The sequence below is a fragment of the Hyla sarda genome, chromosome 4, assembly GCF_029499605.1.
Source record: "Hyla sarda isolate aHylSar1 chromosome 4, aHylSar1.hap1, whole genome shotgun sequence".
Lineage (NCBI taxonomy): Eukaryota > Metazoa > Chordata > Amphibia > Anura > Hylidae > Hyla > Hyla sarda.
In genome coordinates this window covers 243,455,352-243,467,805 of record NC_079192.1, presented here as the reverse complement: position 1 = coordinate 243,467,805, position 12,454 = coordinate 243,455,352, and the positions used below count along the sequence as shown (strand labels likewise).

Sequence of the window (12,454 nt, the reverse complement as noted above, 5' to 3'; positions counted from 1 at the left end):
CACTAGCGTTTGACTGATCTTTGGAACAATGGGCTGTGCAAATGAAAAATTACAATTTTCATTTTTACGGACCACTGTTCCAAAAATCTGTCAGACCCCTGTGGGGCGTAAATGCCCACTGCACCCCTTATTACATTACATGAGGGGTGTAGTTTCCAAAATGGGGTCACATGTGGGTATTTATTTTTTTGCGTTTATGTCAGAACCGCTGTAAAATTTGCCACCCCTGTGCAAATCACCAATTTAGGCCTCAAATGTACATAGTGCGCTTTCACTCCTGAGCCTTGTTGTGCGCCCGCAGAGCATTTTACGCCCACATATAGGGTATTTCCGTACTCAGGAGAAATTGCGTTACAAATTTTGGGGGTCTTTTTTTCCTATTACCTCTTGTAAAATTAAAAAGTAAAGGACAACACCAGCATGTTAGTGTAAAAATATTTTTTTTTTACACTAACAGGCTGGTGTAGACCCAAACTTTTCTTTTTCATAAGGGGTAAAAGGAGAAAAAGCCCCCCAAAATTTGTAACGCAATTTCTCCCGAGTACGGAAATACCCCATATGTGACCCTAAACTGTTTCCTTGAAATACGACAGGGCTCTGAAGTGAGAGAGTGCCATGCGCATTTGAGGACTAAATTAGGGATTGCATAGGGGTGGACATTGGGGTATTCTACGCCAGTGATTCCCAAACAGGGTGCCTCCAGCTGTTGCTAAACTCCCAGCATGCCTGGACAGTCAGTGGCTGTCCGGAAATTCTGGGAGTTGTTGTTTTGCAACAGCTGGAGGCTCTGTTTTGGAAACACTGCCGTACAATACGTTTTTCCTTTTTATTGGGGGGGATGGACAGTGTAAGGGGGTGCATATGTTGTGTTTTACCCTTTATTTTGTGTTAGTGTAGTGTTTTTAGGATACATTCACACTGTCGGCGGTTTACAGTGAGCTTACTGCTAGGAGTATGCGCTGCGGCGAAAAATTTGCTGCCGCAGCTCATACTTGAAGCAGGAAACTTACTGTAAACCTGCCTGTGTGAATGTTCCCTGTACATTCACATGGGGGCAAACCTCCAGCTGTTTCAAAACTACAACTCCCAGCATGCACTGACAGACAGTGCATGCTGGGAGTTGTATTTTTGCAACAGCTGGAGGCACACTGGTTGGAAAACCTTCAGTTAGGTTCTGTTACCTAACTCAGTATTTACCAACCAGTGTGCCTCCAGCTGTTGCAAAACTACAACTCCCAGCATGTACTTATCACCAAAGGGCATGCTTGGAGATGTAGTTATGCAACAGCTGGAGGTACGCAACTACAACTCTCAGCATGCCGAGACAGCTTTTTGCTGTTAGGGCATGCAGGGATTTGCAGTTTTGCAACATCTGGAGGGCTACAATTTAGAGATCTCCAAACTGTAGACCTCAAGCTGTTGCAAAACTACAAATCACAGCATGCCCTAACAGCTGTCTTGGCATGCTGGGAGTTGTAGTTTTGCAACATCTGGAGGGTTACAGTTTAGAGACCACTGTATAGTAGTCTCAAACTGTACCCTCCAGATGTTGCTAGGCAACTTACCGGCTTCCGTTGGATCCATGGAGCCAGCCGCATGACATCGCCGGACTCCGATCTCCTCCACCGATGGTCGCCCGCAGCCTCGCCCACGGGGTAAGTGGACGTCGGCGCCGGTCCTCTGTCGGTTCCCTGTTCTTCCCCGCCTATTGTGGGTGGGCAGAACGGGGAAACTGAAAGTAAAGCCCCCTGCCCCCGATCTGCTATTGGTGGTCGCTTCTAGACCACCAATAGCAGGGTGCCACCTCACTCCTATGCCTTCAGGGGGATCGTGGGACAACCGCAATCCCCGTTATATTCCGGGTCACCATAGACCCATATGACCCGGAATAGCCGCAAATCGCAAGTGTGAATTGCGACGATCGCCGACATGGGGGGGGTCTGATGACCCCCCTGGGCATTTGCGCGGGGTGCCTGTTGATAGATATCAGCAGTCACCCCCGTCCGGTCCCCGCCTGGTGCGCGGCAGAGACAGAAATTCCCAGGTACGCCCTTGGTCCTTAAGTACCAGGGAGCAAAGGCGTACCTGTACGCCCTTGGTCCTTAAGGGGTTAAAGGGGTACTCCTTTGGAAAACTGTTTTTTTCTTATAAAATGGTGCTAGAAAGTTAAACAGATTTGTAAATTACTTCTATTTAAAAATCTTCCAGTACTTATCAGCTGCTGTATGCTCCAGAGGAAGTTGAGTAGTTATTTTCTGTCTGACCACAGTGCTCTCTGCTGACACCTCTGTCCGTGTCAGGAACTGTCCAGAGCAGGAGAGATTTGCTATGGGCATTTGCTCCTACTCTGAACAGTTCCTGACACAGAAGGAGGTGTCAGCAGAGAGCACTGTGATCAGATTGAAAATAACTTCACAACTTCCTCTGGAGCATACAGCAGCTGATAAGTACTAGAAGGATTAAGTTTTTAATAGAAGTAATTTACAAAATGTACAAATCTGTTTAACTTTCTAGCACTAGTTGATTAGAAAAAAAATATGTTTTCCACCGGAGTACCCTTTTAACTCAGAGCATTGCATGAACCCTTAGACCTGTTTCTAGCTCCATGTGCTTGCGTGAAGTGTTAGTGAGTGTCATTTTTCTTCTTTGGGAATGTGCTTATATCTTTACTCAGGTATGGAAATATAATAAATTAAATCAGATGCCACCATGGCACTTGATTATTGAACAGGAAGACAGGTACGTCAGCTATTAGTTCCTGGGAGCGAAGGGCAAGTTGACCTTTATGTTCTCTAGAACAATAGTGAAATGAATAGCTATTTAAGGCGTAGGGTACCCAGCATTTGGCATTTACTTCTCTTGTGTAATAGATATACTTTGAGGCATGTTGTAATTTTCACATGCTGTTAAAGTAATGTAACTAGTTTCAATTGTCTCACCTGCCACTTCTTATCTGGATTTGTACAGAGGCCGTGATTTATATTACAGACTGAACATTGCTCTTTTATAAAAACAGTGGTGTATGTCCTCTCATATATATAGTATGTAAATCCTCAGATATACTTTGAACAATTGAAATATAATACAAATTCTCCAGCACTATATCCTATGCTAAATTTCCACAAAAAAAATCTATTAATGTGGAATTAAACTTGAGACTGACGAGTATGGCGAAATCATACTCATATTTTTACTAGTTAATTTAAAACTTCCTGTGATTGATACATCTATGAATCCTTTTTGTGTGTGTGTATATATATATATATATATATATATATATATGTGGTGTCCCGGTACCGTATTACATACCGTAACTAGTGTAGAGGTCCCCAAAGTCAGAGTAACTACGTTCAAGTAGGGTTCCTCAGGTGGGACAGCCCCTAGTTGCCTCTCCTCAAGTCTAATTTTCTAATGTTAATACATGTATATATTTAATAATAATATATATTTTATAATAATGTATAGTACTTACCTTGGTTATCGTTGCAGGACCTTCGGTCATGTGACCATGTTAATAACCTCTATGGTATGTTGGAGGACCGTTGGAGGTCCTTGGGTCACATGTTACCCACAAGTCTTTGTAATGGTGATTGACATCAGTATGGACCAATTAGCACTAGTCCAGCCCCTGCCCATATAAGAGAGCTGTGTCCAGTTATCGGTGTCTTGGGTTGCTGCTCTCGTGGATGCCGGACTAGCAAGACGGTTCTGCGCAACTTTCAAATACACACTAGGCCTGAAATCCTTATGGCCTCAGCTGAACCGAAACCTTGAGTTCTAATCTAAACCCCCGCTAATGCTAGCGTGACTACTGGACTGCAACTAACTCCCCTAAATCCAGTGGAACAGCGCACAATACCTAAAGACTCTAAATGCTAAAGTCCCAACCATTGTCAATCTCCAAAGTAAGCAGTTGTATGAATAGAGACTGTTCTGTTATTGAAGCTTGCAGAAAATCTTCAGTAAAAGTTAATCCTGTTTCAGAAAATTACCCAGCTATGGACAATCTATTATTATATACCTCCCTATCGCTCTTGGGAAGGGTGGCGGTAGGACAAGCATTACTGAGGAGCCCTCACCCTGGCATCACGAATAGCAAGGGTTAACAAGCACCCTTTAATCACCGCACAGCTACACTCCCCATACCCTACATCCCCAGGCTATCACACATATATATATATATATATATATATATATATGTGTGTGTGTGTGTGTGAGTGTGTGTGAGTGTGTATGCATGTAATATATGAAATATAATATGTGAAATAATATATGAAGTTAAAGAACAGTCATTTCTGGTGTTATGAAATAGAATCTAATAAAGCACACCCAGTCTACTTTCTGTTTTAGTTCCTCAACTGTATTATAAAAGTAAGAACATTTTATGTTTACATCCAGAGGCTAAATATCAATATAGACATAAAAGGGGTTTGCCCAAGATGTAATGTTATCCCCTATCTACAGTATTGGGGATAACTATCTGATTGGTGGGGGTCCGACCACTGGGACCCCAACCAATCACGATATTGAAATAAGTGCTTAACTTGGCTATGTCTGTAAGTCCCATAGAGAGGGAATGGAACGGTGGCTGACCATACACACTGCTGCTCCATTTACTTGGGTAACAAGGCACCTCCATTTATGTGATCAGAGTAAGTCTCAGCAGCCGAATCCCCGCCATTCAGTTAGAGATCCCCTATCCACAGGATAATCATGGAATAATCCCTTTTAATCTGTGCTGTTTAAGAAAACTGCTTTAGTTGGATACAACTGTATCCATCTCCCAGCTTTTAGTAGGGTTGAGTCTAATGTTGGCTTTCACCAATTTTGTTCCCACTTACTGCAAATTGAGATCTTAAAAATGGTGAGGAGTTAATACAACACTTTTAGAAAAAATTAAATAGGGCACTCACCCTCCAATTGAAATGGTATCTGTTTATTGAAGTACATCAAAAACACATCAGTGCAGTTGGTTGCGCTCGATCAGCGCTGGTGCTATTTATTTTTCTCTGTTGAATTTACCATGGACTCTTTACCTATTTAATAATGAGCACTACCCAATTGGAAGTATGGTGGAACCTGTCTGAATTAGGGCACTAGCTGGATTAGCTATTGAAACTAAAGCAGTTTGTTAATGCAGTACCAAGTATTTTTTTTATTACTGAACTGGAGTTTATATAAAATATGCTAGATGGCTGCCTACCTTTTTATTATACAATTATAAGGTTTAATCCAGTTCCAATACATAGAAATGCAGGACAACAACCAGTCTGGGACCAAAGAACCATTGAATCTAAGAGGTGGCTAAAATAGAGTCAGCAATGAAAATGAAAGTTTCTTTTTGGTACAAAGAAACTTCTGCTGAAATTTGGGGAAAACTTTCAATAGTGAAGTGGATCATTTAACGTAAAATCAGCATATAAATGTATTTTCCCTCTTATCTCAACAATGCAACTTTATAAGGTGATCTGTACAATATAGGTCTTTAAATGTCATTTTGTCCATTTATTGTTGTAGGACATTGGAAAGTTTCCAGAAAAGGATAATACCATCCTAGGCGAAGGAGGAATAACACTTAGTGGAGGTCAGCGGGCAAGAATATCTCTAGCAAGGTAAGGCCATGCTTGTTTATTTTTTCAGCTTCCAGCACCGTATCTTATGACAGCATTACCTTGCTTTGAATAAATGTCACACAGCAAATCCAATTCAATAATAAGTTTACATCCTGTGGTGCTGGTAATCCAACTAAGTATGCCACTTCTGCCAGTAGCTGGCTTTTTTTTAAATCAGAAAGGTCACCTTGGTTTCTGGTGGTTACATAAACCATAGAACATATTGAGTATATGAGAATAATAGTAGTGGCTCTGATTTGTTTATTTGTGATATATGAAAAAATGTCTATGACAATGGCTAGACTTCCACTTTTTTTGAGCAGTTTTTATTTGAATCCCGCAACTTTCCCCTGCTGACATCATATTCCAATAAAAGTGAATAGGAAATGTTCCAATGCATCAGTTACAGTGATTGATCAAAAGTCACACCTATTGGCAAGGGAAAGGGGCACAGCAGTTACATTACAGTTCTAGTTGGTGGACCCATCTGTTACTGGGATTGTGCAGCGGAACTCTTAGTCTACTGCTAGCCTTGGTGATTGAGAATTGTACATAATGCCACATATTAAAACTATATATTTCTATTGTTTCAGAGCTGTCTACAAAGATGCTGACCTCTACTTATTGGACTCTCCATTCAGTTATCTTGATTTGTTTACAGAAAAAGAAATATTTGAAAAGTATGTAAAAAGTGCAATTTGCTGCTAACATTATTCATAGGGCAAATATTATCAATATATTTATGTTCTTTAAATTTTAATTGTATTTTAATCTATTGTTTTTTTAGTTCCAGTATTTGCAATTTAAAAACCAATATCTACCGAATACTACAAATAATCAATCTATATAAAAAGTGGTTAAGATACACATTTTATATTGTCAGAGGACAAAAAAAATGGCATCTTCAGTCAATAGACTTATTAAAGGGGTATTCCAGGATTTTTTTTTATTTGACTATGCTACAGGGGCTGTAAAGTTAGTGTAGTTCATAATATAGTGTCTGTACCTGTATGTGACAGTTTTCTCACAATTCTTCAGTGATTTTCTCCCCAATATTTATTTTTACCAGCATACAAAATGACTGGTGTCTCAGATTTTTCACAGGTTGCAATGTGGCCGAGACCAGACTCACTGGTCAGCTGATGACAGGGAGCCTGTCTGCTTCAAGGGGTGGAGGGATCAATCTGCAACTAATGCAACAGCTGTAGACACCCTGATTGAGAACCACAGGTCTTTTGAATGGATGCAGCTAATTTATGTTTCAATGGGTGGGGTGGCTGATGTGTGGGAGGGAGGAAAATGGAATTATGGGATTTGTAGTAAAAAAAAGAAAACTTAAGCAGGAAATACCAGTTCACAAAAAGCTAGCCACAGTGTTATGGTGATCTCACAACATAGCCATTTAGCACCAAGACAAGCGCAGATCCTTCCTAAGCATGTCCATTACTGTCTGCCAGGTATGTACTAAAATCACCTTATGGTGGATAACCCCTTTTAGGTGGTCTCGCAAACTGCCTCCTAAAAAAAAGAGGCAACTATATCAAAGAATTGACAGATAAAAACACAAAAGGAAAATACACTAGAAAGCAGGTAGTAGAGGTAGTAAAGGAAAACACTAGCACCAGGAGAGTATACATTTTTTTTTTAAGTCTTCAAAAACATATTACATATAGGCTTAGTAGGGCTCTGATCCCATCTGAATCATGGTTTCTGTTATATACCCAAACCCAACAAAAAATGCACTATACTGCATGTGACTGAGGCTCTGTTAAAAGCCTCCAATGCAGATGTGAACAGAGCCTAATACTAATGCTAAAGTTTATATACAGAATACTATATAAAAGAGGATCAAATGGGAATTTCTCCATTTCCATTCAAAATAGTTGATGCCGGTGAAAAGCAACTTATCCCTTATCCACAGTTTAGACAATAAATGTCCTCCCTCGATCTCTTGAACGGGCCTCGGTTACAGCGCTCGGGTCTCTTCGGTATTTCTATAGAAAATGAAGGAGTGTGTGCTGTCTGTAGCACACTGTCCTCGCAGAGACCCGGGGCCCATTCAGAAGAGCAGTCGGACCCGAGTTCAGACACTTCCCTGTGGATTGGGGATAAATTGATTTTTGCAGGACCTCCCCTTTAATCCATTGTATTAGGATCCCAAAATGGCAAAAACAGCTAACCCCCTCCATGACCAGATTCTAAAGAGAAGCTTTTGGTGGACTAGCCCTTTAGGAGTGTCGTTTTAAGAAAAAAAAAAAAAACTAAGCCATTATTTAACATCTAGTGCTGAAAATTATAAAGGCTATGGCATAATCAAAGTTATTAAACTCAACAGATTCTTCAACAAGGTCATATCTCTTTAGCTTAACATAAACAGGTTAAATGGGTTATCCAAGTGTTAGAGAAAGTGCCAAAATGTAATACAATAAAAAAAAAAAAAACTAAAAACCCATAATGTCAATGCTTTGGCAGTACCAGTCTCTCTTTGCTTACATTCCAAGAGTGATAATCTTCTGTAAACCAATGAACCACTGCAGCCCATTGCTAGCACAGTGGTAATGTCAGTAAGTACAGCATGTGATCATTGAGGTCATTGATTATGGACTACGACAGACCATTTTTAATATACCATTTAAGTAAACTAAGACTTTGATCACACTGCCATTAGGAGTCCTCTCATCAGTTTTGTCACTTTTGTCTAAATAATGAAATCCATGAACAGAACCGCCCATTGACCCAGTTCCAACTGATTCCTTTCAGCATCATTTAAACCTATATCTGTCACATTTAAACCTATATCTGTCACAGAATCCATGGCATAAATATAGCCATTCATTGTGTAGTGGCGGTAACAGTAGTGCAGATCCAATTGAAGTGAATGGGAATTGCACTTGGGTAACCCAGCACCGCCAATACACAATGTAAAGGCTTCCAGCTCTGTACAGTATTTACATCCACGAGTTGTGGAAAGCCCCTTTAAGTCTTTCTGTAATAGTTCTGAAGTAGTTATGAAAAGCATAAGAGAATAAGCCTTGATAATGTTTTTTTCTATTAATGAAATGTTTGCACATTTGATTTTCTTTCACTAAGTTTACTATTTGTTTCTTCTTTTTAGCTGCATATGTAAGCTAATGGCCAACAAGACCAGAATTCTTGTTACATCAAAATTAGAACAGCTTAAGAAAGCTGACAAAATTCTCATGTTACATGAAGGCAGCTGTTACTTTTATGGAACATTTACAGAACTTCAAGATCAACGTCCTGACTTCAGCTCTCAGCTGATGGGATTTGATGCTTTTGATAACTTTAGTGCAGACAGGAGAAATTCCATACTAACAGAAACCTTGCGGCGATTCTCAGTCGACAGTGATTCACTAGTTGTTAGAAATGAAGTAAAAAATAAGTCATTCAAACAAACCTCTGAATTTATGGAAAAGAGAAAAAATTCCCTTATTAATGCTCGGAAATCAAGTAGAAAATTTTCTATCATGCAGAAATCTCAACCACAAATGGGAGGAATAGAAGAAGAGTCTCCCACTGAGCCAGAGGAAAGGAAGCTCTCTTTGGTTCCAGATTCAGAACAAGGAGAAGCAATCCTGCCAAGGAGTAATATTCTCAACACTGGCCCAACTTTTCAAGGTCGAAGAAGGCAATCTGTGTTAAACTTAATGACAGGTACATCTGTCTCACAAAGTCAAGGAGCTTTTGGAAGGGGAACATCCATGAGGAAGGTGTCAATGGCTCCACAATCCAATTTATCACCGGAATTAGACATCTACAGCAGACGTTCCTCACAAGACAGTGTCTTGGAAATAAGTGAAGACATTAATGAGGAAGATTTGAAGGTACAAATAAGTCTTACTCTACATTCTTCCTAATAATAGAATGTTCAGTGATCAGTTTTCTGGACATTTTATAAGTGGGTTTGGTTAGTGGATATACACATTTGTGTGTGGTTATCACAGGAAGCACTGATGAAGTAAAAACATATAAAAACAAATATTTATCATTGAGTGATATCCTTGCCCTCTGATCTAGTGTGCTTTATACCTGGTGATTCAAAAAAGGATGGTGCAATGTTAAAGTCTCTGGCCCTGATTTACTAAAGTGTTGTGTAGGTTTCTTTGTGGATTTTAATTCCCTACAATTTTTTTCCCACCGTATTTACTAAGGTTTCCCTACATTTTGCACTTTTCCCTACGTTTTGCTTTTTTTTTTACACATGCTCTGATCAGTCGGACCTACCATGTACCATTTAAATTACTGGTGTTTTCTTGTGAGGCAGAGGTGTCCTCAGAGCCCCTTGGGCTCTGATGCAAATGCTACCTCTCCACCCCCTTTAGTTATCTGTCAGATTAGGGGAACACCCATTTGACTCCAAAGTCTAATTTGCATATATAATTAAATCCTGTGAGAGGTACAGTATGTACAGATTCAACGTTAAAAAGATCCATGCAGCCATGCCCTTCCTTTATACCTTAAAAACCTGCTGAAAGGTCTATTTTAACCAACTTTAAATCAAATATGTACAATTAGCATATAGGTTTGGAAAATCTCCTGACATCCCAAAGAAAATATATAATTCTTGATTTTTTAACAAGGATTACATTAGAAAGTTTAGTTATTACACCTGAGGAATAAAATACAAAAAAATTGTTTTAATGACACATTTAAAGGGGTACTCCGTTGGAATTTTTTTAAATTTTTTTAAAATCAAGTGGTGCCAGTAAGTTAAACAGATTTGTAAATGACTCCTATAAAAAAATCTTAATCCTTCCAGTACTTATCAGCTGCTGTATACTACAGAGGAAGTTCTTTTCTTAAAGGGGTATTCCAGAAGAAATTTTTTTTTATATCAACTGGCTCCAGAAAGATTTGTAAATTACTTCTATTAAAAAATCTTAATCCTTCTAGTAGTTAGCAGCTTCTGAAGTTGAGTTGTTCTTTTCTGTCTGACAACAGTGCTCTCTGCTGACACCTCTGCTTGTCTCAGGAATTGTCCAGGGTAGGAGCAAATCCCCATAGAAAACCTCTAATGCTTCAGACAGTTCCCGAGATAAGCAGAGGTGTCAGTAGAGAGCACTGTGATCAGACAGAAAAGAACAACTCAACTTCAGCAGGTGATAACTACTGGAAGGATTAAAGGGGTATTCCAGGATTTTTTTTATTTGACTGTGCTACAGCGGCTGTAAAGTTAGTGTAGTTCATAATATAGTGTCTGTACCTGTGTGTGATGGTTTTCTCACAATTCTTCTGTGATTTTCACCTCACTATTTATTTTTAACAGCATACAAAATTACTATTGTCTCAGATTTTTCCCAGCTTGCAATGTGGCCGAGACCTGACTCACTAGTCAGCTGATGACAGGGAGCCTATCTGCTTCAATGGGTGGAGGGATCAATCTGCAACTAATGCAACAGCTGCAGGCACCCTGTTTGAAAACCACAGGTCTTTTGTTTCAATGGGTGGGGTGGCTGATGTGTGAGAGGGAGGAAAATGGCATTGTGGGATTTGTAGTCAAAAAAACAGAAGTCGAGCAGGAAATACAAGTTCACAAAAAGGCAGCCACAATGTTATGGTAATCTCATGACATAGCCATTTAACCCCAAGACAAGCGCAGATCCTTCCTAAGCATGTCCATTACTGCCTACCAGGTACATACTAAAATCACCTTATGGTGGATAACCCCTTTAAGATTTTTAATAGAAGTAATTTACAGATATGTTTAACTTTCTGGAGCCAGTTGATATAAGAAAAAAAGTTTTTTCCTGGAATACCCCTTTAACTTACTTTCTGCCTGACCACAGTGCTCTCTGTTGACACCTCTGTCCTTTTTAGGAACTGTCCAGAGTAGGAGTTCCTAAAATGGACAGAGCGGTTAGCAGAGAGCACTGTGGTCCGACAGAAAAGAAATTAAAAAAGAAAAGAACTTCCTCTGTAGTATACAGCAGCTGATAAGTAATGGAATGATTAAGATTTTTTAATAGAAGTAATATACAAATTAGTTTAACTTTCTGGCACCAGTTGATTTAAAATAAATAAATTAATAAATGTTTTCCAGTGTAGTTATGATTTTTTCCAGAAGTACGACAAAATCAAACCTATATAAGTAGGGTATCATTTTAATCGTATGAACCTATAGAATAAAGATAAGGGGAAAATTTTACTGAAAAATGTACTGCGTAGAAATGGAAGCCCCCAAAAGTTACAAAATGGCATTTTTTCTTCAATTTCATCGAATTTTTTCGCTGTAGATTTTTGGGTAAAATGACTGATTTCCCTGCACAGTAAAATTAGTGGCGCAAAAAATAAGCCACAATATGGATTTTTAGGTGCAAAATTGGAAGGGTTATGATTTCTAAAAGTTGAGGAGGAAAAAACGAAAGTGCAAAAATGGAAAAACCCTGTGGTCCTTAAGGGGTTAAGTATGGGGATTCTGTAGTCACATAGTTGTATTAAAAAGAGCAGTTGACTGGATTTTACGATATATATTGATATAAAAAAAATCATACACCACGCAGTATACCTTAGCAACGTTGCATGGCAAATGTATGTAACTGTATTGCAGTGTAGGTGTTTTGGAACATAAACTAACTTGCTGTTTAATTTATACTATACAGGAATGTTTCCTTGATGATACAGACACCGCAACACCAACTACTTCTTGGAACACTTATTTTAGATATGTTTCTGCCCACAAGAATCTAATCTTTATTCTTATTCTTGTCCTAGTGATTTTCTTAGCAGAGGTATGTAAAAGTCTTATATATATTGATGTATATATTTGAACAAAGAAAGTAGGCATAAACACAAAAAAACTAAAAATAAAAAAACATTAAAGG

The 12,454-nt window shown here is 39.1% G+C and overlaps 1 protein-coding gene across 2 annotated transcripts in view; it reads left to right on the top strand.

Annotated features, from left to right (window-relative positions):
* CFTR (CF transmembrane conductance regulator) overlaps positions 1-12,454 on the top strand; it is a 285,066-nt gene that overhangs the window by 137,261 nt on the left and 135,351 nt on the right. For both annotated transcript variants that reach the window (XM_056573841.1, XM_056573842.1), the window contains 4 exons: positions 5,518-5,612; positions 6,206-6,292; positions 8,728-9,457; positions 12,233-12,361. In XM_056573841.1, coding sequence (XP_056429816.1) covers positions 5,518-5,612; positions 6,206-6,292; positions 8,728-9,457; positions 12,233-12,361 — 1,041 coding nt within the window. The remainder of the gene's footprint in view (positions 1-5,517; positions 5,613-6,205; positions 6,293-8,727; positions 9,458-12,232; positions 12,362-12,454) is intronic.